This window comes from Antechinus flavipes, chromosome 4 (genome assembly GCF_016432865.1).
Source record: "Antechinus flavipes isolate AdamAnt ecotype Samford, QLD, Australia chromosome 4, AdamAnt_v2, whole genome shotgun sequence".
NCBI lineage: Eukaryota > Metazoa > Chordata > Mammalia > Dasyuromorphia > Dasyuridae > Antechinus > Antechinus flavipes.
In genome coordinates this window covers 104,748,021-104,774,366 of record NC_067401.1, presented here as the reverse complement: position 1 = coordinate 104,774,366, position 26,346 = coordinate 104,748,021, and the positions used below count along the sequence as shown (strand labels likewise).

The 26,346-nt window shown below is 40.6% G+C and overlaps 1 protein-coding gene across 1 annotated transcript; it reads left to right on the top strand.

Moving 5' to 3' along the window:
* The first annotated feature begins 9,303 nt into the window (after positions 1-9,303).
* On the top strand, positions 9,304-11,790 carry NHLH1 (nescient helix-loop-helix 1). Its single transcript, XM_051991902.1, has one exon. It carries the CDS (start codon positions 9,499-9,501, stop codon positions 9,898-9,900), a length of 402 nt encoding a protein of 133 aa, XP_051847862.1. The 5' UTR covers positions 9,304-9,498; the 3' UTR covers positions 9,901-11,790.
* Positions 11,791-26,346: the final 14,556 nt, after the last annotated feature.

The following is a 26,346-nucleotide window of genomic DNA, read 5'->3' as shown; positions in this document are numbered from 1 at the left end:
AGCTGCCTCCATCATCTGGGCCAGTTCTGCGCCTCCCTTGGCCAACAGGTCTCCCAGTGGATGGAGCAATAAGCTCCCTCATCCTGCTGGCAGCCTCAGGGAACAGAGGAGTGGTTGGGTGCCAGCAAAGGGGGTTGGGTCCTTGATGGAGAGAAGGATGAGTTTCAATCATACCTTGGTGGGAGGGGGCACAGACACTAAAATGATCCTCTAATTCCCCCCCTTCCAGCCTTCCCAATCCTATTTCAGATTAAAAGAGAAAAGTGAATGTTTTTCATCCTTCAAACCATTCTCTCCTCAAAAAAAAAAAAAAATTAAAAAACCCATTGATATGTAGGAATACAACTGTCATCTTGTCTAGCTCCTTGGATGAACAAAATATGGGACAGATTAGGAAAGAGATGGGCAGATAGACTTCCCAGGAAGGGAGATCATTCAGCTTCCTTCAGCGCTCTATTCCAGAGCTTGCTAAACAGCCTTTTAATGTCTAATCTCTCTCCCTCCTCTTGCCATTTCCTTTCTAGGCTTTACCTTTCCTGACCCAAGGACAGTTCCTTTCATCACCAGAGAAATGGGTTGGATAATTCCATTAGGAATCTGAACCCCCAGACAAATTTGCTTCCATCCCTTCCTCTTTCTCTCACTCCAGTTTACCCATCTAGTTCCTAATTTTTCACATCTCTCTCACATGTGGGTAATCTGAACTTTTGAACCTAAAGAAACGTAACCATGCTGTCCTCAAAACTTTTTTTTTTTTAGTTTAATTTTTAATACATATTGTTTTATGAATTCTGTTGGGAGAGAAAAATCTGAGCAAAAGGGGAAAACTATGGGAGAGTTAAAAAAAACAAAAAAGTGAACAAAGCATGTATTGATTTATATTCATTCTCTTAGTTCCCCAAACTCTTAAGGGAAAGTCTTTTCAATTGGAGAAGCTTAATTTTGGTAGCTCCCAAATTGTTTCTATTCTATTCTATTTCTCCATTGATCTGGTGTTTTAGCTAATTGGAACTGGAAGAAATCTTAGCTTTTAATCCAGCTTTATTATTTTACAAATGAGGGAACAGGACTTGAGAAATGAAGTGATTTGTAAAAGTCACATTTAAAACCAATGGCTGTGGGGATCCAGATTAAATGTTCTTTCCACAGTCTCTGAGTTGCATCTCCTAGTTAGCATATGCTAAGTGTCAGATCACTATTCTGTCACTGCAAATCTGGTCAGGGAAGGTTTCCCAATCGGAACTCACAATTCTATAGCACTTTAAACTTAGCAGAGTACTTTGCTTACCACAGGCTTACCACAGCCCAGGGAGATGGGTAATTGTAGCATTACTATTGGCATTTTACACATAAGGAAACTAGGACTCTGAAAAATTGTGAATTCCTCATTGTTGTTCAGCTGGCCAAGTATCTACTGCAGGATTAGAATTCAGATCTCCTAACTTCAGTTCAGCACTCTGCCTTCTTCAGAGGATACAAGAGGGAAAGTTCATTGAACTAGGCTTAGTAAATGTGCAGTTGTATATGTCGTTTACGCCTTATATTCTTTTAGCTCAAATGTTTCTGGACAAGAAGGAGAGTGTCTCATGGCAAAGGTTAATTGGGGCTTAGATTTCTGCTAGGACTACCATTGTTCTCAACCCAGCATCACATGGGGAGAGGGGAGAGAAGGAAAGCAGAATGGATATAAGATTCCGGGGTAAAGAATTTTGTTGTAATTAGCCATGGAGGTGAGATCAGGGAGGTGGGGTTCTTGAGAAGCTGTCCATTGCCCCAGCTTTCCAGCCAGGGTTAAAAGTGGGACCAACCATAGTAGCACCTATATCTTGTACTTGGGTCGCACATCCCTACCCAAGTGATGCCTTGCTTAGTTCCAGGATCTTCCTTAATTCCTAGTAGTGATATGACTCCCCTACCCATCATGTGTGTTCTAACCAGTAAGGACCAGGAGCTAGAGGACAATGGTTTGAGGAGGACCCCCAAGAGGCTCCGAAAGAAGCAGTTTCTTTGGGATGATGCAACTGCAAGGGAGTGTTACCCTAGCCCCTGGCTCAGACTGGGAGGTAAACAAGAGCTCAGGGATTAGGGGCTGTAGACTCAAGGGTTCTTCAGTCCGCCCCCTAACCCCACTCTGCCCTGTCTTGTTCTCTCATTTGGCCAGCTCTGCCAATCTATGCCCCCCTGCCCACTCTCCCATGAAATCCATTGGATCCCAGAACATATTTTAGGTCCTGGATTCTGCAAGTGGTTGTATTTATGGTATGTAATTAAGTGGTTGTAGGGGTAAGAGGAAGCTGCTAGGAGGGAAAGCACTAAGGGAGAAACTGAGGAAGAGAAGAGGAGAAATGGATAGGGGAAACAGGAAGGAACTAAAATGAGTCAGATTGAAAGTGAAAAGAGAAAATGAAAATAAGAAATTGAAGAGAGGGGTTAGACAGGAGAAGAGAGTCCATAAGTGCTAGGAGAGAAGGGCCTGGAGGGGAGAGGGGGCCAGGCGTGGCCATGAGGGGAGCAGGCACAGAGCTGCTGGTGACAGATGGATGGACACAAAGACGAGGACTGTGGGGAAGACAGATGGATGGGGGAGGGAAGAAGATGGGGGGGGGGTGGGGGGGAGGTTGGAGTCCATAATGAGATTGGAGCTGGGCTCCGAATTAGGGGGAGGGAGGTGAGTGGGGGGTTGCCTGGAGAGACAAAGACAGCAAGGTGGTGGTGGTGGGGAGGCAGGGCCATGGGTTAGGGAGGGCTTGGGGGCTGAGCAATGAAAAGGGGGGGGGGAGATCTCCAGGCCCGGCTGGCGGCAGAGGGAGTGACAGATTGTGTGGTTAGTGTGAGTGGAGACCCGCTGTCACCTCTCAGAGACATGGAGATAGAGAGACATACAGAGAGAGAACGGGGAGAGAGACAGGAAGATGGGCCAGAACAGAGAGAAACAGAGAGATGTACTGTCACCTTCCAGAGACACAACTGCCCATGGCTCCTCTTGCCTTCTACCCCAATGCCCAGGCCCCTTCTCCCTCCTTCCCCGTCTTGTAAAATAACAGTCTCGCCAGACAGCTCCCGGGCAGGGTCAAGCAGTGTGGAATATCAAGGGTTAACTCCGTCTGCTCTCCCTGCCAGCCGCAGGCCCGGCTGGGTCCCCAGGGCTCCCCACATATGTCACACCCTCTCCTGCCAAACCCAATGCTTCCCAGCTCCTTCAGGCCACCCCCTCCCCCACCCAGCCCAGAGGCCTGGGCTCCTGTTCCACCCTCCCCTTCCTGCCCCACCCTTACCCTTTCCCCCCACTTCTGCCCCCAGTCACTTTCAGGGTGGGTGTGAGGTTAAAATGAGGTAATGAGTATAAAAATGCATTGGAAAATGAAAGAAATATATAAATGCAAAAGAAAAATAACAATAATCTATAACTAATATCGTAACCATTTCCCCACTTGGGCCCCAGCCCCTACCCCTACAGCCCACCATGCCCACCCTTTTAGCTCCTGGGAGTGTCCTACCAATTACCTCTAAGAGTTCTCTCCTAGAAGCAATGGGGATGGAGGGTGGCAGAGATTGAATAGTGACCTCAGATTTCGCCAGGGCCCTCAACTCTCTCCTCCTCCTCCTCCTCCTCTCCCCTCTCCTCCCCTGGTAGGATCAGGAACCAGGGTTGGACTCAACTCCTCGGCAGCCTCCAGAGCCGGAGCTGTCCAGGGTGATGGGGGTTACTGCCTGCTGGCCCCGAGATGTCCCTGGGTGGGGAGGGAGGGAGGCCGTTGAAGTATATTAAAAATTCGAGTGATGGGAATTGAATCATTCACTGTTGGGTGGGGCCTCGGGGTCCTGGTCCAGAGATGGGGAAATCGCTGAAAGGCAAAAGAAACTCCAGGTCTCGCATGTATCCCTTCAGCTGCCATTTTCCTTCAGGCCTATTGAGACACAATTTGATCTGGAGTCATAGACGGATAGAATTGAAAGGAAGGAGCTTTGGAGGTTGTGTAATCCAGGGCCTTCGTTTTAAAGATGAATAAACTAAGGCCCAGAGAAGAGGCTTGTCAAGGGTCAGTCCATAGAGCCAGTATTTAAACCCTCTCACCATCCAGTGCATCACATCCCATTTCCTTTATAGGATCATATGACTTTGCCATTGAAGAAACTAAAGCTCAAAGAAGTAAATGTTCCCAAGAAAAAAGACTAAGGTTTAATTATTGATCCTCCTGACCGTCAAAAGAACAGTGGGCAGGAATCAGAAGGATCTGGCTTTGAATTCTAGTTCCGATACTTATTATCTGTGTGGTGTTGGGCAGGTCACCTGGCATCTCTGAACCAGGATTTCTTCTTTTTTTTTTTTTTTAAAGTGGGTTGTAATAAATGATCTCCAAGGTCCTTTTCCAATTGTAATTTGAACTCCCTGTTTTCTCACCCTCTTACAGCTCTTCATTTCTCTATTTTGTTGATAGTCCTTGAGTCCTCAGATTTTTTTTTGTGTGATTCTGTCTCCTCACTATGTCTCCTCTGCCCCAGAACCAGGTCTAGTCCTAATTCTTGATCTTCCCATTCCTGTGGGTTGCAGTGTCTTACCACCCTTTCTGTGCCTCACTCAAATGCACATCTTCCTTAAAACTGTGTGCCTCATTTCTTGGTGACTCTGCCACGTCACTGAGTCCCACTTCCCTTGTTTCTCCTGCATCTGTCTCCCCATTTTTCTCTGTATGTCTCTCAAGTCTCTGTGTCTCCTTGTATCTTGGGAGCATGTTGGGTTGGGGGGGGAGCGCTGTTATTGCTGGGGGCTCATTAGGTGGAGATTGGTTTTTAATCAGCACCATGGCAATGATGATGCAAGAACTGAGCTGCCACCTGATCCCCTGCCCCCCCCTTCTCTCCCCTCTCTGAGCCTCTTCTCCCCTCCAGCTCAGCCCATCTGCTGGGGCCTGGGCACCTGTCTGGGCCTGCCCAGGTGGGAGCTGGCACTGCCCAACAGGGGTGGAGAGGGAGGAACTCTGTGCTAGAAAGACCAGGGAACACCTCTAGTAACTGAACTCATATAGAGTCTGTCTCTACCCTCAATCTGGAGGGAATCCAGAAAGGCTGATTAGGGAGTTTGAAGCTGATCCTCGAGTTTAGTTTAGGAAGAAGGGTATGAGGGGCTGAATGTTGGCCCTGCCTCGTTGTGTCCTTCCACACCTTCCCTAAATAAGCCAGTGAAGAAATTGAGGCTCAGCTTTTTCTGAGCTTATCTTCTTCTCCCAACTAGAGACCACCTAACTTCCCATCCTACCCTACAAAACTGGCTAAGAATCTTAGCTCCTAGATTGACTGATCTGTACTGCCTGCTCCCCAGTCCCTTCTCTCCCCAACTCCCAGAAACCTATTGAATATTATTTTGGGGCCACTGTTCAAAGACCAGCCACAGTGTAAGCAGACAATTATGGTTGCTTAGTGAGTAAGGAGTGAAAAAGAAGGATGTCAGGCAGAAGGTCTCTGTTTTCCCTACCCTTGGTTTGCTAGGAATGTTCAAGAAATGTTCATGGAGAAAGACATTTGAAAACGGAGCTGAGGGGGAAAAACCAGACCCCCTTCCCAGCTTTGATGCTCTACGGGGATATCCCATGACTCTCTACCCAAGGACTAAGCATGGGAATGAAGCATCTCATTCACATGGACATCATGTATTTGCATGTAATTTTGCATCTTGTTTTCCTATTACTTGAAAGTCCCAAAACATTAGCCACTGCCCCGGCTCTGCCTGTCTTTCTAGCTCGAGACCCCCCCAGGACCTGCCCCTCTTCTAAATGTGTCCCCCAGTCTTTGTCCCTCCTACCCTCGTATCTTTCTCTTAGAATGGCCTTCTACCCTTCATGAGTGTGTTGGACTTTCCAGCTTAGACACCCTGACTGGGATCTGGGCAGGGAGTGGGCTCCTGCTCCTGCCCTTTCCTCATGGTGTTGCAGTATACAGGAAGCAATAACCGCTCACGGGGAGAGGGAGAAGAGTGGGCTGAGCACTGGTCAAGGATTGGCAAGGGGTCAGGATTCTGGGGATGAGAGAATGGAGAGTCGGAACTCCTCGGTCCCCTTCCAAGGCTTGTTATGGATCAAATCTCCCATGCTCAAGGATCTGTTCCCGCAACTGTACCATTGAGGTACCTCCCTCCTTCAGAGGGAGAGCGGGAGCAGTGCCCAAAGTCTGAAAAATGCCCATAGACCAGGTCGCCAAGTCATTATCCTAAACTCAGAGCGGGACCCCTGATTGAGTCCCCGCGCCATAGTTCCTGGGGTTCTGCCCTCTTCCATCCCGTCCCCAGCCCTTCTTTTAGCCCTCACTGACTCCTCCGCTTCCCACCCCAACCCCACCCCCCCATCACCCTTTTCCTATCTCTCCATTTCTTCCTTATGAAATATGCATGGAGAACAGATGTCCCCCGCTCCCTACTCCCGCCCCACCCCCCTCAGGGCCAGCCCCCTCCTTCAGTTCCCGGGGGGGTGGGCGGGAAGAGAGGGGGCTGCTCAGTGGACTCTGCACCAATGGCAGCCTAGTCTAGCTAGTTAATATTGATAATCCGGGTCCTGGACCGGCCAATGGGAGGGAAGGGGTGTTCTGTGCATCTCCATATATATACATCGATTGGGCAGCCCAGGTGTGTATGTATGTGAGTGTGTGTATGTGCGTGAGTCCGTGTGTCTAGGAGTGGGTGTGTGAGCCGGTGTGTGTTTCCAGATTGCACTGAGTTCCTCTCCTCTCCTCTCCCCGTACTTTTGTCCCCCCTCCCCTCCCACCCCGATATGTCTGCCCCTCTTGCCTGCCTTGGTCCCCACAGGACATTCCCACACCATCCCCAAGCTCCCTAGGAGCTGGATGCGAACTTTACTGGGCGCAGACGGATGAGCACGGATCTGCCAGAGGAGCCGGGGGCCAGGTCAGCGCTGCCCCTCAGGGGCCCCCTGCCTGACTGGCCAGCACAACCCCCTCCGGTGGGGCCTCTTTAGGTAAAGGGGATAGGGTGTTGGGGGCGGAGGGAATAGGACTCCCACTCTGTCTCACTCCTTTTGAGTGCCTCACTCTATCTCTTCCCTAAGAAGACACAACTCTTGTTTTTCATCTTTATGTGTTTCCCGGTCCCTCTGTCTTTGTCCTTGCTCCCTTGGGAAGCTTGGGAGTTGAGATCAGTGGAGTAGGGGCTGCATTCCTTCCATTCACCATTGCTCTTCCTCTCCAATGTTCAGAGCTTGGAGCTAAGAAGCAGGAGCCGAGTTAAGGGTGAGCACTTGCTTGGGAACTGTTGCTGCCAAGACCCAAGCTGGAACTGAGACCAGGGACTGGCTCTGAGGGAGGACTATTGGATGGAACACATGGAAATGGAAAGAAAGCAGAAGAAAGCATTTGAGAATGGCCGGGGTGCAGATGGGGGCACAGGGCAAGATAGGGACATGATGGAGAGGGGAAATAGGTCGGGATGGCGTGGATTGGGAAGGAGCGTTGTTAACAGGTCAGTTCGGAGATCATGGTCTGTGAGTCCTTCAGCCTAGAGACAGCACACCCACACCTCTTCATCTCCTCAATTAGAAAGGAGCAGGTGAAGGACTACGAATGGGAAATTTCCATCGGGTCTGGAAGAGAGTGAAAAAGAAAGGCTAACTCTAGGTGCTTCCCCAGCCTTTCTGGCTCCAAGGAGAGGTGACAGAGATGGAATAGGAGACCCTGATCCCTGTGAGGCTGATTATCAACTTATGGGTGTCAGGGTTGGGAGCTGATGGGGAGTGCCTGATGGTTGGTGCTGATTATAGGGGAGAGTGTATATGTATCTTCCCCTTGGCTCTGTTCCTGCTTGCCTACTACAGTAAATTGTTTTGGTTTTGGAGTGTGAATTCCCACCTGCTCCACTCATCCAAATTGCATTGGGTTTCTTGCCTCCTACCCTTAGGAATAAAGAGAAGTAGGGGTAGAGAAGGAAGGGATGGAGAGAAGACTGTCTCTTAGAAGGACTTTAACAATTGGAATAACTTAAGGAAGTTCTAAGTATTTCTCAAGCATCTCCCCTCCTTCCCTAGCCCAAGTCTGAACTCACCTAAGGCTAAATTTGGAGCTTTCCTCAGCCTCTTGGCCACTTGACCTTGGGGAGTCACCCTCAGTAACAGGTAAATTAGGAAAAAAAGGAGAGGGGAGTAGTTTGGGGAAAGATTGGTTCTGGAGAAGGGTGTGGGTGATTTTCCTAGAAAGAAGTAGGGACTTTTGAAATATTGCTGTGAAGCAATGAGATTGGATGGAAGTGGAAGGGGGAGGAGAGGAGGTTTGTATTTGGGTGGATGTGATTGTTGAGGTAGGCAGCTCCCAGTGGTCTGGAAGGGACTTTGTAGGGGTTCCTTGTAGGGATGCTCAGGTTCAGAAAGTCTGCAGTCTTTCAATAAACCTACTTCATATATCCCACAACAAAAAACTTATGTCCATTCACTTTTCCCCCACCTCCTCTGTTCTCAACTTTACAAGTCACGAAGTTAATGTATGGGGTCTGGGAGAGTAGCACCCTTGTAGTAAATTTTTCCCTAACTCCCATACTACTTTGAAGGATGGGGGAGTAGAATCATCTGTATTCCTCCTCCAATCCCCTACATCATTTTCCTTCTTTCAGTGCCTATCTTTCTCTGTCTTGCTGTTTTCACCTCCACTCCTCTACTTTCTCTTCTTGGTCCCTGGAATTGTTTTGCTTCCTTATTTTTAGATTTCTTGATGATAAATCAATTTTTCAATTTCTTATTTCTTTTTCTTAGGTGTTTCTAAAAGTTTTCTCTTTCTCTATCTGTCTGCTTGTCTGTCTCTCATCTCTCTCTGTCTCTACACACACACACACACTCTCTCTCTCTCTCTCTCTCTCTCCACACACACACACACACACACACACACACACACACACACACACACGTCATGCTTTCCTTTTCCTTCTTCCCATCCATTGAAATAGCTATGCAGCGTAGGATAGACTGAGGATTAAAAAAAATTGAATTCAAATTCTGCTTCAGACACTAACTGTGTGTCCCTGGAAAAATTACTCAACTCCTCAGCCTCAGTTTCTTCATCTATAAAATGGTGGTATTAATTCTGTAAAATAATAATAGAAGTGTAAAGCACAACACAGTGTCTGGTATATAGTAAGTGTTATATAAATGCTAGCTATTTATCATTATTATTGTTATTATTATTTATTCATCATTATCTACCTCACAGGATTAAGACATCAAATGAAATAATATGAGATAACTTTTGCGAACCTAAAAGCACTATAAATGTTCACTTTTATTTATTATCTGAATGCTTTTAGGACTGATTTTCTCTCTTTCACTTGCCTCATTTAGTACTTTTTCTTTTTTTCCTTCCAGGATCTTGGCTGTGCTGGGCCATGAAACTCTGAGGTATCTGTGCTTAACACAGCTCTAAGGAGCTAACGTTCCAGGCCCCTCTTGAGCTCCTCTCCCTCCAACCACCATCCAGCTGGAAAACTCCTTTGGGGTGGGGGCCCCCTGCATCATGATGCTTAACTCAGACCCCATGGAGCTGGACCTACCTCCCACCCATTCAGAGACAGAGTCAGGTTTTAGTGACTGTGGGGGAGGCGTGGGTTCGGACAGAACAGGACCTGGGGGTCCTGGGGGAGGCCAGGCCAGGGGTCCTGAGATGGGGGAATCTGGTCGGAAGGACCTGCAGCATCTCAGCCGTGAGGAACGGCGTCGGAGGCGGCGGGCCACAGCCAAATATCGTACTGCCCATGCCACTAGGGAACGGATCCGAGTGGAGGCCTTCAACCTAGCTTTTGCTGAGCTTCGCAAGCTGCTGCCCACCTTACCTCCGGACAAGAAGCTCTCCAAGATTGAAATCTTACGCCTGGCCATCTGCTATATTTCCTACCTGAACCACGTCCTGGATGTCTGAACTTTTTGGTCCTTTGTCGGGGAATCTTACCCTTGGGATTCCTTTCTCTCCCAACAGAGCACATCTTGCTGCCCAGCTCCCTTTCTCTTTCTCTCTCTCTCTCTTAATGTTACATCCTCCCCAAACTATGGATTGCTGAGTTCCTGTACCACCCCTGTGTTTCCCCTTCCCCCTACACCCCTAGACTCATAAATGGTCACTTATCCAGGGAAAACAATGACTTAGCCCAGACCAGGGGCAGAGAGACTATTTTTACAGGTTAACTGGTGGCAGTAGATTGTGTATGGATGTGTGGGTGGGTGTGCATGTGTGTATATGAGAGACACAGAGAGAAAGACAGAGACAGAGAGAGAGACAAAGAAAGAGAAAGAGAGACAAAGACAGAGAGAGAGACACACACACATACACAGAGAGAGATAGAGACAGAGACAGAGACACACAGAGAGAGATAGAGAAAAGGTTGAGTTGATCAGAAATGTTTTCTGGGTCAGCCAATGTGTGACTTGTACCCTATTTTTTAGGCTGCTCAAGCTTGTTTTTTGTTTCTGTCTAGTTTTTGGTCAAGCTGCTATAGTTTTTAATTCACATCTAGATTGTTAGAGATCTCTGAATTCAATTCTGACCACTGTCTCACCTACACATCTACCATTCCTTTTCAGCAAATCCTGCCTAGAGCTGGAGGGAATAAATTAGATCAGGAAAGTAAAGATGGCTAGAAGCAGGGTAAGGGGTATATTCTCTGGAGATTCCCTCAGATAAGAAATTGTATCATTTTTGTTATCTAGCTGGCCCTTGATACTTATCTTTTTCTAGTTGTATGCTTTGCTTTTCTGGATTATTTGATTATTGCTACCCTGCTGCTTCTTCCTCTCCAATTTTTTGTGGCCCAGGGAAAGTATTATCTGGGTCCAAAGGGCAGAGTAAAAGATCCAAAGCATATCTAATACATCCAGAGGAGGACAAGTCAATGGGCAAACTTTAGATAGCTACCTGCAAATGTCCCATCACCCCCATGGGGTGTGTGCATGTGTGTGTGTGTGTTTCCATTTAAATACCCTCTTGGGTATTTGCAGGTTCTATGACTTCAGATGTAGCATTTTTCTCTTTATCCCCCTTGTAGCTTTCTTTCCTGGCAGAGATTCTGGGCCCAGAAGGGCCACTAGGGAAGAGGGTCTCCTCTTTCTTCTGTAGAAGGATGAGGGCTGAATTCTGCTCTGCTCATCAAAAGTGTGTGTGTGTGTGTGTGTGTATGTATGTGTGTGTGTTTGAGGCATGTAAATATGCATAAATACAATGTGTAAGAGGGACATGAACTGAAGGGACCATAGGCTGGTATTGTGACAATGCTGCCTCTTCTCTTCTCTTCCCCAACTACTACATCTTTCTTATTTCCCTTCCCTCAAACTTTCACTGCTGCAAGGATATTTATTTATTTATGTTATTTATTTAATTTATTTATAAATGTTACTATTTATTGCCGTGTTGTGCACTTTGGTTTAGAGTGAGGGTCTGAAGCAACTCTAGCTGGACATCACTCTCTCCTTCCCTCTTCCCATCCCTCTCTTCTTCCTTTCTCCAGCCCTTGTTTTTCCTCTCAACATATCACCCCTTCCACTACCCTCTTTGTAAAATTTTCCTGCTTTTCCCTCTCTCAAAAAAAGAACTTCTCAAAACTCTCTCTACAATCCTCCCAAGGATTTTGGGCTCCTTTTCATATTTCTCCCTCCCAAACCCCATCCAGAATCAAACCTGTGAGCTTGGGTCTTCTATTTAAAAACTCCCATAATCCCAAACAGTCCCTGTCCCATTGCCTTGTATCCTATTTGATTCCCTTAATGGCAGTTATGATTTTCACACACAAAGGAAAATTAAAGTGACCTCTTTCCAGTTGTTTCCATAATGTTTGTGCTTCATTCCTATATGGATCTGAGAGGCTGGGATGCCAGTTTGTTCCTGGTGTGGGTGAAGAGAGTATGACCCTGTAGGATGGGATCTCTATTAGGGTGAAAGGAGAATACACGGAGTATGGGAATCTGGAAAAAGTGAAAAAAGGTTAGACAAAGGTTAAAGAAGTCCACAGAAATCTGATGTGTCTGCTGTTTTAACAAAAACTCAATCTCCTCACAAATTTCTGGTCCCTAAATATGGTACTCACTGAATAGAGGTTTTTTTTGGTTTACTTTTTAACATTTGGAGTTTTGTTGCCTGTCCTGCTATGGGATGGAAAAGGAGCCCTAACTGAATATGTCTCAGTGGTTAGTCAATACTCTGGGCAGCATTTCTCTGGAAAAGGGATAATAGAGCCATTTACATTGTTCCCACCTTGAGTTAGATCCTCAAAGTCCTAGGCTTATCCTTAGATTTCCCAAGTCCAACTAGAAGGATCATGGCAAAGGACTGAGATTAAGATAGGAATAGGGCTGGGACAAAAATCTGAGAAATTTGGAATAATTCATCTAATAGCATCATTATTATTCATTTCTGGGTACCTCTCTTTGAAAAAGGACATGAAAATCCAAGCAATGGTGAGGAACTTGGAAACCAAATGACATAAAGAACAATTGATGGAACTAAGAATTTTTAGTTTGAAGAAGAGAAAGCTTAGGAGCTAGAAAATCAGTCTGTATTTTTTTCAAAGGTTAATACATGGAATAGAGATTACCCTTATTCTGTGGTGCTCCATGGACAGAGTTAGGACAAACAAGTAGAAATTATAATACTTTGTATTTTAAAATTATTGTATAAATAATATTGTATTAATGACATAAAAATGTCATCTCTGTGCCTTAGTTTCCTTATCTATGAAACTATAATCTTATTTGTTGAACTAGATGATTGTTAGAGTTCCCTCTAGTTCTACCTCTATGAGCTTATACATTCAGTAGAAAAAATAACTTTCTGATCATTAGAATTGCCTGATAATGGAGTAGGCTGCCTTGGGAGCCTTTTACACTTGAAAAGTGGAAGAAGTTTTAATGAACATCCATAAAGCGGGGTTCCTACGTTGGGTGGTTGGCTGGAAACTAAGGTTTTTTGTCTGTTTGTTTTAGTAGTCCAAGACAAAGCTGAAGTCAAGTTGGAGAGAACTGGTGATGGTGGTGATTGCTGAGAGGTAGTGGGTGGACATAAAAATCTTTTTTTTTCTTTTTAATATTATTCAATTTTTCCAAACACATGTAAAGATCATTTTCAACATTCATTTTTGTAAGATTTTGTGTTCCAAATTTTTTCTCCCTCCCTCTTTTACCTTCTCATTCTTGAAGACAGCAAGCAATCTGATATAGGTTATACAAAACATGATATCTTTAGGCCCCAGGAAGGTTCTGCTCTCTATCTCACAAAGCTCAGAAAACTTTGACAGGAGATACTTGGATTGGATGTAAGAAAGAACTTCTAGATGGGGAAGAATTTGAAATACTGGGACAGAAGAAAATGAAATAAATGAAGAGTCACTTCTTAAAAAGATAACATTTGACTAGTTTGGATTGGGTATCACAGAGTTAAGGATGAACTGAAATAGAAGGTCATTGAATGTTAATGCTAGAAGAAATCTTACTGATCATCTTACCCGGGAACATGCTGGAGCTATCTCCAATCCAGAGTCTACCCAATTATTAAATTTTCAGCGTGAGCATTTATATTTCAGAAGTTAGCAAACCATACAAATCGGGGCCTAATTTATTATTTTGTTGATTGTCTAGGTTTAAGAAAGTATAAATAGTATAGATTAAATTTAAAAGCATATCATTTGTACATTGTCCTCCTCTTCCTGCCTCTACCTCCCATCCCCAAAAGTTGGTAGTTAAATACTTACCCCTTACTAATCTGAACCTAGCTCCCTATTGAACAGTTAAGTAAATAAGCTAAGAGAAACGAAGAGATTTTGGGATTACAACTCAATTTTTCTGATTCAAGTACAATGTTCTTCTCACTACTCTATGATCTGGTAGTTTAGGAGTAATAACTGCTTCCATTTAAAAATCCAGCAGTGTTTTTCCTCAAATAGAGACACTGTCATCCCCAGTTCATAGATGAGGAAACTGAGGTATAGGAATTGTTTAAAATAATACTTCTAGTAAAAAGTGAAGCTTTAACACAAACCCAGATCTTAGTGATTGTAAGTCCAATGGTCTTTCCACTAAATCATGCAGCTATTTATTCAATGATGTTTCTTCACTCTCTTACCTCTTTCCACCCCAGGCTGGGGTGTTGAAGGGGTTACTGGGCTCCTCCCCTTGGGGCTCCCCCAGGACCAGGGGCAGTGGGAAGGGGGGCTGAGCTGCAGCTGTTCTCCCTTTCGCTCCAAATTTCTTTGGATAATCAATTGGCTTCGGCTGCCGCTCTGCTCAGCAGGATGAGAGGAGGAGGAGGAGCACTAGCAGGGGCAGGAGCAGGAACAGGGGAAGAAACGAGGAATAAAGAGTGGTGGGTAGAAGGAGATCAGGGATTACGAAAGTGGGAAACCCCAAGGCTAGAGAAAGAGGAAGCCAGGATTTAGAGATTATGGAGATGGAGGAAGCGGGAAATAGGGAAGATAGAAGAGTTAGGAAAGAGGTACTGAGTGATGTAGCAGTAGGAAAAATTGTGGGGAGGGAGGAGATGAGGAGGTCAACGTTAGGAGCCTGTGGTGAGAAGAGAGCTTGTAAATAGATACAGGTTCCTTGCCTGTACTTTACCTCCTAATCTAGGTTTTTAGTTGGTAGGTAGGCAGGAGGTAAGCAGGAGCAGCAAAAGAGAAAAAACTTTCAGGCCTTGTCCTTCCTCGTTCTTCCCCAGTCTCAAGTCTTTACACAGACCACTTCCACTTTGTATCTCAGGCCTTTCTCCCTCCCTAAATCACACACAGGCTCCTAATGCCAGCCATTAGGTACTTTCCTTTCTTGCCCCCTCCTTTTTCCAGTGGCAAAGCAGACGGCAGGGCCCCAGGGGTTTCAGGGTAGAGTGTGGAGGGGGCTGCTCTCAGCCACTTAGCTTCTCCCCCCCCTTCACCCTCCCTCACCACACACACATTGTCTTATGCTGCCCAGCATATGGCTCCTTTGTGCTTGTACAATGGAGGCCCTGCCTACTCTCCCCCCTTCTCCAGTTTGGGCACATGGGGCTCCCCTCCCTCATTCCACCCATCTCTCCTTGCTCCCCCATCCCTGTTCCAATTCCTCCTTTACTTTTTATTTCCTCTCTGACTTCTTTGTTGGCCTCTTACATGAACTCCTTTTCTCCATCTGGCTTGTCTTTCTCTCACTTTGCTCTTTCTCCTAGGTTGAACTTGGTTTTGCTATTCTTGTGCCGGATACAGATAAAAACTTCTGGGTTTAGGCAATGTCAGTGAGAGATAGTGAAATAGGGATGGTTTTGGATGATGGGGAATGGAGATGGAGAAAAGGAAAAATAGACTGAGAATCTGGATAACTAAGGGAGGGAGGTGAAGGTCACCCACTCTCTGAAGGAAGGAAAATAGCCTTCAAAGTCCTTCTTCAAAGTATTAAATGGGCTTAGGAGGATCAGGACCAATAGAAGTAAGATTTTTTGGTTTCCTTAGAGCAGCCAGAACCTTCGAGGCTTCCTTATTGGGAAGGGAATTAATCAATCTAAAGACCTAGGCTTCTTCGGTGGAGCTTGGAAAGGTGAAGGAGTTTGATCCAAAGACTTCCTGTCTCCCCCTTATACCTTCACCTCCTTCAACTCACAGCTAAATTCTTGTAATTGATGGTTGGCTGCTGCCCCCTGGTGTCCACTGGCAGTTTTTATTCCAATCACTTCTGAGCAGATTGTCTCTTAGGTTCTAGTCTGAGGCTGGAAAGCAGGAAGCTTCCTTCCTGTCTGAGCAAGAGAAGATTGAAGTTCTACTTAAAAAAAAAAAAGAAAGGAATAAAAAAGAAAAGAAAAAGAAAAAACACAAAAAATAAACCAACTACATCCACTTCATCATTTAGTCTTCTTTTATTCCTCAATATTTTTCAAGTTTCCTTTTGATGTTATCAACAAAACTGAATTCTCTTCAAAATTACCAAGAATCTCTTAGTTGCCAAATATGATAAACTTTTCTCAGTCCCCATTCTTCTCAACCTAAGTGTTACATCTGATACTGTTGATCCTTGCTTCTCTAGGTTTTTGTAATATTATCTTTGTAATTTCTCTTTGTAATATTCACTGCTCCTGGTTCTCCTTCCTTCTCACTGTTCTTTCTTATTCTCTTGGATCATCATTCATACCAAATCCAATACCAAACTTGGGTGTTTCCCAAGTTTTTTTCTTAGGCTATTTTCCATTTATATACTCTCAGTAACTTCACTGGATTTTCTGGGGTTAACTATCACTTATGTGTAAATGACTTTCCAACCTATACATAGTGTTACAGAAACACTGGTTTTTGGTCATTTAAAACTGTCCTAAAACTTTTGGAACACACTGTGTATCTCCCCTGAGTTTTGGTTCCTCATCACCAGTTTCCTACTGAACATTTCAAACAAGGTCCCAGAGACATCTTAAACTTGACATTTCAAAACAGAATTCATTCTCTTTTTTCTCCAAGTCCTTTCCTCTTTCAGACTCTCCTGTTTCTGTCAAAGACATAACCATCTTTCCAGTATCCCAGGTCCACAACCTTGGGATTATCCTTGATTTTTCACTGTCTCTTACTTCACATAGCAATCAGTTACCAAATCTTGCACCTATTACTTTCTCAACATCATTTTCTATTTGAATTCCGTCTTAGTTGTGTGTCTCTTGAATCACCATTCATTTTCCTGGGTTTTCAGCTAATGAGAAAACTGCTCATAACTACACAGTACTCAGTCATTCCTGGCTGCAAATAGGCTCACCAAGCCTTTACATATTGGGCAGAGACAAAGGACAGGATATTTTTCATGTTCTGTATAGACTAACAGAAAGAGCAAATCTAAGGGTTATCTAAGTACTACACACTCATTGCCCAGTCCTCTCAATTCATGAAGATTTTGAGAATAAGCTGCTTAAGAAAGTATTGGCTTTGGTAGGAATCAAGGTCTAAAATAACACCATATAACGTTTAGGAGATCTTTACACAATCTTAGTGTTTCAACTGCTCACTGCTAAACATCTTAGGGATCTGAAGGCCTGAATAACAAGCATATATTAAAAATGTCATTTATTGTTAATGTATGCATTTAATGATGCCATGGGCTTCATGTCATACTTCTCTATTGATATGCTTCAAAGCTTTAGAAGATGGAGACAATATAGACTATATTTGTTGACTAAGAAATCAATTGAAGAAGACTTAACATTAAGATATGGCCTTAATTCAGAAAAGCTCTGATAGATACAAGAAACTATTATATTTAGATTTGTTGTCAGCAAAAGAATACAATTGTCCTAAGAAACCTTGGTTTTCAGGGAGCACACAAAGTACTGGACAGATAATGAGCTATCTCAAACAAAGTAACTGAAAGGGTGGACAATTTCCAAGTATACAATATGATTCCAGAGAGAGTTCAAGGTTCTATAAAGACTATGGTTAGCAATCACCTCTTACCTGCTGGAGAGTTAATCAAAGAAAATGAGCAAGTACAGTCACTTAATAGATCTGAAGAACTTACTTACAGAGAGGCTATTATAGTTAAATTATACTTCAAAAGATGATGATTCATAGGAGGAAGAAACTTGGGATTAATATCCAATCGAGTGTTAGGAAATTTGAATGAAATCTATTTCAGCTCCAGGAAAACCTCAATTGAAACAGAAGGGAGAGTCATCACCCTTTTAGACTAATGTTCTTATTGTGTTATATTATTATTATTATCAATGTAATTATATTGCATACTTATTATATACTTATATTATCATTATATATCCTAGGAACTATAATAGCCTGCTTGGGTCATCCACAAACTCAGGGAGAGCCATTTAAGATTCCAGTGACCAAACTTATTTCTGATACTTTAGGAAAAAGGGAGTTGAAGTCTATTATTGGAGTGCATGGAATATTTTATATGTAGTAGTAATATTTGTTAAGTATTACATGTGTTTCTCTTTTCAATATGCTATTCCTGTTTTATGTTTCATTATATATGACACAAAAGTATATGTTTCATATATATGTATATGTATTTGTGTTATTAATATGTCTGCTAGTATTCAATGTCCTACATATACTATTGCTGTAAAGTACATGTGCTATGGTCCTGTATGTGAATTATATTTTGGGTTACTGCATGTCTCTCCTTTCTTACTTTACCTATATGCTCCATCTACCCTAAAATTTCAAGAAGGAATAATAATAATGGAAATAGGTTAGGAATAATAATAATAATAGCTAGCACAAATATAGTCCTTTTTGCTAAGCAAGCTCAGGATGAGGGCCATTAGTGCACTGGTAGCTAATTATGTGTTATTTAACTTGTATTTCGAGAAAATTATTATTATTAACTTGGTCATATAGATGTAGTTTTGTCATATATACTCTGATATGTGTAATTTTGAGTTTGTTGCATCTATCTTGACTATCTGTATGTAATTCCGTTGTCAAATTATGTACGAGATAATTTATGTACATTTTTCTCTGGTTACAGATAGCCATCTTAGCTATTGTTTTAAGGGGAAGATATGATTTCAATCTATGATTTCAATATAGTAAAGAAATTCCCTCTTCTAATGCAGATTAATACCAGATCTATAACTTATAGTCTTAGAGAATTCTTATGATACTAAAAAATCCATGAATTTTTCAGGGTCACAAAAGGCAATAAGTATTAGAGACAGAATTTCAACTCAGGTCTTCCTGATTCCAAGGTTTATAACTACTTCTGTCATCCTACTTCTTGATTTTAACTATGTTATATATAAATTTCAGTTCATTGTGTTGCATGTTCACACATATAACGTGGCACATCACATATATTTTTCAAAGACTGCGATTTTTTAAAAACTTTTTGGAGGGAGTTAATATAGATTTATTCAAAGCTAGGATGTCTATAACTTAGGTTCCATACTAGCCATATATAAATAATAAAGGTTGGAATGTGACCCAATTAAAAAGAAAAGACGATGATCTAGGGGCAGCTATATGGCACAATGGATAGAATGCTGGACCTAGAGCCAAGAAGACCTGAATTAAAATCTGGCCTTAGACACTTACTAGATGTGTGACCTTAGGCAAGTTAGTTAGGCAAATCTAATGGGGACAATACAATGATATCATCTGTTCTTCAGTCCCATAGACATGAGTTGCCCTTCTACATAAGCACTATGGCAACATATGATTCCTGTGTGAGCTTTTCTACATATATCTCCAAGATATATTCTTAATGAATGTGTATTTGTGAAAGAGCATGTTTCAGGTTTATAGGGTAAATGGTCTATTGATATTCTTTATGCTACATTATTTCATTAAATATTTTTTGTGGGCTTTGGTTGACTAATAAAAATAAAATCATTTGTGGAGAACTGGTAAGTTATGGATTTTGGAGTAGATATGTATCAACAGAGTATCATTTTACTTTTGGGTTAATTCATTCTCTACAGTTCTCTACCTCACCAGTCATCTGCTTATCTAGGTGAAAACTTTACTGTGATACCTCATTTTTTTGATTGGTTAACTCCTTATCAGAGCCATCATTTCAGGTGGTACTTTCACTGTGATCAATTTTTTTCCTGGCTTCACTCGTTCTCCAGACTTCTATACTTTCTTGCCAATTGTCTTGTCTCCACCTGGATATACTATCCTTCATTTTAACTTTTTTTTATGTGTTGCCTTCATTCAATAGGTTGTTAGGTCTTTAAAGACCAACACTACCTTGGTTGCTTGTATTTCTCTCTTTAGTACTTATCACAGCTTGGAACATAATAAAATCTCTGTATTTTTGTCTCTGTTTCTCTCTTCCTTCTATCTCAACTGGAGTTAGCCTGACTGAAAGCATCTATGTGGGAGTGCTAGATTAAAATGTGGCAATGACAATTGAATACAATACCCAGATGTAACTATTGTCTCCTTTCTTCTGGGTTTTGTAACTTTAAAAAATGCAGCCTAAGATTTCTAGTTTTTATGATTTCCATGTCTCATTGTTGATGAATGTTGAGTTTATAGTAACCCAACATTCTCATATGTATGTAAATATAATGTTTTATAAGTTATATATATATATGTTATATAAAAATAAGTTTTTAAAATGTCTTTTTTTAAAATCACCCTAGTTTCCCCTAGTATCCCTTCCTCCCCTTTCCATCTCTTATAACAAATAGTATTTTTAAGGCAAAAACAGGAAAGAAATCAGTAATAACTACCAATACATTAAAAAAAAGTTTGAAAATATATGCAATGTGAAACACTTGTGGGCTTTCTATCTATATAAAGGTATGGAACAGGAGCATCTTCTCATAGTTCTTTTTTGTGTCATCTTTGTGCTTTATAATTTTGCAATATTCACTTTTGATTTGTGTGTGTGTGTTTTTCCTATTTATATAATCATTGTGTATACTTTTTTGGGGGGGCTCTTATATTATTCTGTATCAATTCAAGTAGATTTTTCCATTTTTCTCTCTATTCTTCATTCACAATTTCTTATAGCATAGTAATAATATTATATTCATTCATGTTACAGTTTGTTTAACTCAATGGATATCTACTTTTTCCCAATTTTCTACTCTCATAAAAATTACTGCTACCCATATTTTGGTGTATATGAAAATTTTCTTCTTATCAATGGTTTCTTTGGGGCATAAGCCTAATAATGAAATATCTAAATTAACATTTTACTCACTTTATTTGCATAATTCCAACAAGGATATCTATCTGTTAATTGTATATGTATGTTAATTATTTCACTTATCAGAGAAAAGGGAAACAAAAATTTTTTGAACATTTCTCTTCTTATCCTAGGTGTATTACTTTAGTTTGTGTAGAAACTTTTTAGTTTAATGTACTCAAAGTTATCTGTTTTATCTTTTGTAATTTCTTCTTTCTCTTTGTTATTTACCTCTTATCCAAACTGTGTGAGGCATATAATATTTAACTCTTCTAATTTTTTATAGTATAGTTCTAATTGTTATGGTATTTTTCTAAATTAATAGTAAAGTCACATATTGATTTAGAATATGTTATGGAATATATGTTAGGTGTTGCTGTCAGCCTAATTTCTGCCAGACTGCTTTTCAGTTTTCCTAGCAGTTTGAAAAAATCAAATAGAGAGTTATTTCCTAAGTAATTTATATTTTCTATATTTATTTTATATATATATATAAATATATATAATATACATTTTCTAATTTATCAATCACTGGATTTCAAATATAATTTATTGATTAGTCATCTCTTCTTGAGGTAGCTAAGTGGAAATGGATAGAGTATTAGGCCTAAAATTAGGAAGATTCATCTTCCTGAGTTTAAATCTAACTTCAGAAACTTACTAAACCCTGTTTGTATCAGTTTCTCATTTGTAAAATGACATGAAGGAAAAAAATTACAAATCACTCCAATATCTGTGCCAAGAAAATCCCATGTTGGATCATGAAAAATCAGACATGACTGAAGTTGAAGAACAACACCATTTCTTCTATCTCTACTGGCTTAGACTCCTATCTTTCTTTCTCTGTACTTTCCCATCTCTACTTTATAGGTCTTCACATTCTCTTGTTTAAGCACTGACAACAGAAAAGACCTTTCCTGTGCTGAGAAGTAAGGAGACACAGCAATATCACTTACTCCTTTGTTGTTTGCTTTTTTGTTGTTCTGTTAATTACTAGCTTTAGAATGTTTGGCAAGTTACTTTACCTTTCTGGGAATCAGAGACTTATACAATAATAGTGTACAGGTGAGAGTCAATTAAGTCAATCAATCCCCATTCCGCTTAAAGTAACAAGTTGCTAAGATTTTTATCAGGTGGAAATTTACCTATAGTAAATTAATCAATTAGAGGTAGGAAGTAGAAATGAACAAGGCTTAGATATCTTTATTGAATCCATCTATCAATCAAAGGAATTAATGTATATCCTGTGAGTCTTCTATTGGATAGTAACCCAGTTTGGAGCTCAATATTTAAGCATCTGCTAGAATAGAAGAAATGGCAGTTCTAACCGTGTTCATCAAAGAAAATCATTTGAGAAGAGAAAAGTAGCGTCTCTTCCTACCTCCCTAAAACTTAACCAGAGGAGGATCTTGTGAACTTCAGAGAGTTGGAGGATTTGGACTTCAAACTCGTATCCTAACAATTTTCCAGGAAGAACAACTACTGATAATAATATCTGCTTTGGGAGTTCAGGACAAACTAGGCATATTAAAGAAAGATAGTTTAAGATGTCTACAAGGAGCCCTGTCAGAAGCTCTATCATATGGCAATGCCATCCACATCCAGAGAAGGAACCATTGAGATTGAATGTAGATACAAGCATACTATTTTCACTTTCTCCCCTTCTTGTGTTTTTTCCCTATTGTTCTGATTGTTTGTTCACAACTTGACTAATATGGAATTATATTTAACATGATTTTATGATGTATATCTTACATCAGATAGCCTACATCAGATTATGGTCTTAGGAAAGAGGGGGGAGAGAAAGAAGGGAGAAAGAAAAATTTGGATTAAAAAGCTTACAAAAATGAATAGTGAAAACTATCTTTACATATAATTGGAAAAAATAAAATATTATTAAGTGGAAAAAAGTCATTTAAAAAACTATCATATGCCCATCAGTTGAAGAATGGCTATATAAGTTATGGTATATGAATGTTATGGAATACTTATTGTTCTATAAGAAACAATCAGCAGCATGATTTCAAAGAGGCCTGGAGAGACTTATATGAACTGGTGCTAAGTGAAGTGAGTAGAACCAGGAGATCATTGTACATGGCAACAGCAAGATTTTACAATGATCAATTCTGATGGATGTGGCTCTTTTCAACAATGAGATGATTCAGGTCAGTTCCAATGGTCATGAAGAGAGCCATCTGCATCCAGAGAGGACTGTGGAGTGTGGATCACAGTACAGTATTCTCATTCTTTTTGTTGTTGTTTGCTTGCATTTTGCTTTCTTTCTCATTTTTTTCCATTTTTGAAATATGTATAGAAGAATTGCACATGATTAATATATATTGGATTGCTTGTTGTCTAGGGGATGGGATGGAGGAAGGGAGGAAAAAAATTGGAATACAAGGTTTTGCAAAGGTGAATGTTGAAAATTATCTTTGCATATGTTTTGAAAACAAAAAGCTTTAATTTAAAAAATGAGAAAAAGAAAAAATAAGAAAAACCTAAAAAAAGTAAAAGGACTTCCCTTTTGGCCAAATGTGCTTGTTAAGTCTGAACTTAGTTTTGCCTGAATTCTACATGTTCTTGTGTGTGCTTCTGCTTTGAAGAAGGATGTTTTGTACCAACTGTTCTTAGTTAATATTTACTTGTAAAAGATAATTTTCTGGTTAACTAATAACAACTGATAATCGGTGGAAATGGAGAGTATACTGATGGAAACTTGTGAGCTGTGTAGCATTAGAAAGATACTCCCACTTTGATTCAGGGATTCCATTTCTAGGTCCATAATCCAAAGAAATCAAAGGAAAAAAAGACCCCATATGTAAAATATTTGTAGCAACACTCTTCATAGTAGCTTAAAATTGTAAACTGATGTGTATCTGCCTAATGGAGAATGATTAAATAAAATATGATATTTGATTGTAATAGAATATCAGCAGAACAATTTATATGACATTATAGAGAAAAACAACTTTGAAAAACTTTACAAATCTGCTAAATACAATGATAAAATATGAATACAGAAGATTAAAATATTATACCCACCTTTTGCTAGAGAGGTGAAGGAGTTAAAATGTAGAATGAGACATATATTTTTGAATATGATCAATGTGAGAATTAGTGTTACTAGATCATGCATATTTGTTATGAGGCTTTTCTTTTTTCTCATTTAACTGATAGTTTAGCCATCCTATCAAAAAAGGAAATCAGGTTAATCTGGCTTGACCTGTTCTTGATGAAGCCATGCTGACCCTTTTTAATCACCATGTTCCTTTCTAGATGTAATAGGTGTGGAAGTTGGGAACTAGTTAATAGGAGCCCAGATCTCACAGGATAGGAAATATCTGCTTGTTTCACATGCATATGGATAATTGGTAAACTTGCTCCCAGAAGTAAATTTTAGAAGAATAGCACAGGGAGACTTTTCTCTCAGCTTCAGAGCACATGCATGTATTCTCTGACTTTCTTGTATGTTTACTGAATGGTGATAAAAATCCTTTTATTTGATCACTGTGCTGGACCTGAGTGAGTATACAAGAGATTTGAACAAATAAAATAGAACTCTCTTTTCTGGAAGTAAGGCAAGAACTGCTAAATGCCACTGAGTGAAGAGAGAGGTAACAAGCACTATGGCTGCCTTATCTTCCCACTTATCACATTGGTCTTTTCAGACAAATTCCACTTTTTCTTCTCACTGACATCTTTGAGATAGAAATGACTTTAGAGTTCATCTGGTCTATCTTTGTCATTTTACACACAAGGAAATTGAAACTTAGAAACAAAAAATTACTTCTCCAATATCAAATAGCTGATAAATAAAAGAGTCAAGATTCAAACCCAGGTCCATTGATTATAAATCCAGCTCTCTTTCCACTCTCTCTGAATTTCCTTTTAGCTCTGATATAGTCTACAATTCCATATAGCTCACTTCAGAATGCTGAACTGCTTCCAACTTTCCAAGTGACACTAATCCTTGTAATACTGATTTTAAACTTTCTCATTTATTTAGTACTTTTTCTGCAATATATGTCCACCTCCTCCCATTCCCTCAAAAAAAAAAAAAAAAAAAAAAGGAAAGAAAGAAAGGAGAAGGTACCAAAATCTTGGCAGCAGTAACTCTCTCAGTTCAAACACTGGAAAACCAAAGCCTGAGGAAAAGGATTCTCTGGTGGTCTTATCCTTCAAAATCCTTTTGTAGTACTTGGACACCCTTTACATATTGGATTTGAGAAGTTCTTTCAATTACAAGGCACTCTGTGGGACAGCATGATAGAAATATCCCAAAGTCTTAGTTTATTTTAAAGCTATTAAAGCTAAGACTTTTGGAAAACATTGTAGAGTTGGGGTCCCAGATTTAGAGGTAAATCAAAATTTAAGAAAGGTCTAATGTTTTATTGAGCTTACTAAGACTTAATTTTTTTTTAAACAAATACTACTCATTGCAGATTGAAACTAAATAGTTTAATGTTCAAAAACTGGTATACACAGAAAATGCTGATAATTTTTATTTTGTGACCAGATACTTATTTTCATAATTTTCTCTTGCATGATTCTTCGCAATTTGTAATACTTTTGTTTCAAGTTGGAGTCCTTGAAATTATATGTGGTGGACTTGTAACCATTACAAAATGGACTTTGTCTCGCTTTTTCTTTCTATTAGAGAAACACTTTGTTCTTATTTTGTAACTTTAATGCAAGCTTTGTAGCTAGGAATAATTGTTAAGAATTTTCTAGCAGTCCCTTGGCATTCATTAAATTCCAGGTTTCCTATTACATGCCAGAATATTTAGTTGAAAAAAAAAAACAGTCTATTCATTAGGCAATTGTCCTTCAAGCTACTATTCGATATAACTAATAAATATTACTTCGTGGGGAGTATGGGGTGTTCAAGGAGGACTACCACATTTAGTGAGGTATGTTAGCTTTTTCAGGGCTACTCATCCATTTTGGTATCTACTTGGCACTCAACTCTCACCTGTGGCTGCAAGAAAACTGTAGAATGCTCAGTGGCCACATGCCAATAAACTGTTTTGACAGATAGGCTAAACTAGGTTGAGGTAACCTACAAGCCTCAAATCTGTCAATGAGTTAGGAGAATGTCTATTTTAGGCATGGAGGAATGGGCAAGATGTGAATAATTTGTTTCAGTGGCCACAAAGATGGCTGAAGCAGGGCCTGTAAAGTGCTTAGAGTTTGATCAGACTTAGAAGATGTCACAGTCATCCTCTGGATCCCAGGCCATTGCCAGTTGTCCTGACTTGTCATCACTGGACTTCATTGACTGGAAGAGAGAATGAGCTGACAACTTTGTACAACTCATCCTCACTTAAATCTGGTCAACATCAACATTATCCCATTATGTCATTGGTCCTCTTTGAAAATGAAGGACGAACAACAACAGATGAGGAATTGAGGGAAACAGCTATATGTCCAAAGTCCTATAGCTAGTAAATATCTGAGGCTGGATTTGAACTCATGTTAATGAATCTTCCTCATTCTAGGCCCAGCACTATATCCACTACCGCACCTAACTGCCCCACAGAATAAGTATATAAGTACATATATATACATATATATGTGTGTGTGTGTGTGTGTATTTGCATATTAGTAAAGAGACATAACATAGCAAGAAAGCACATGGCAGGCCTAACATACATAGATTACATTCAATGAGTAGCAATATATATAAGCTAAATAGAAAGAATATATCATATTACATGTGTATATA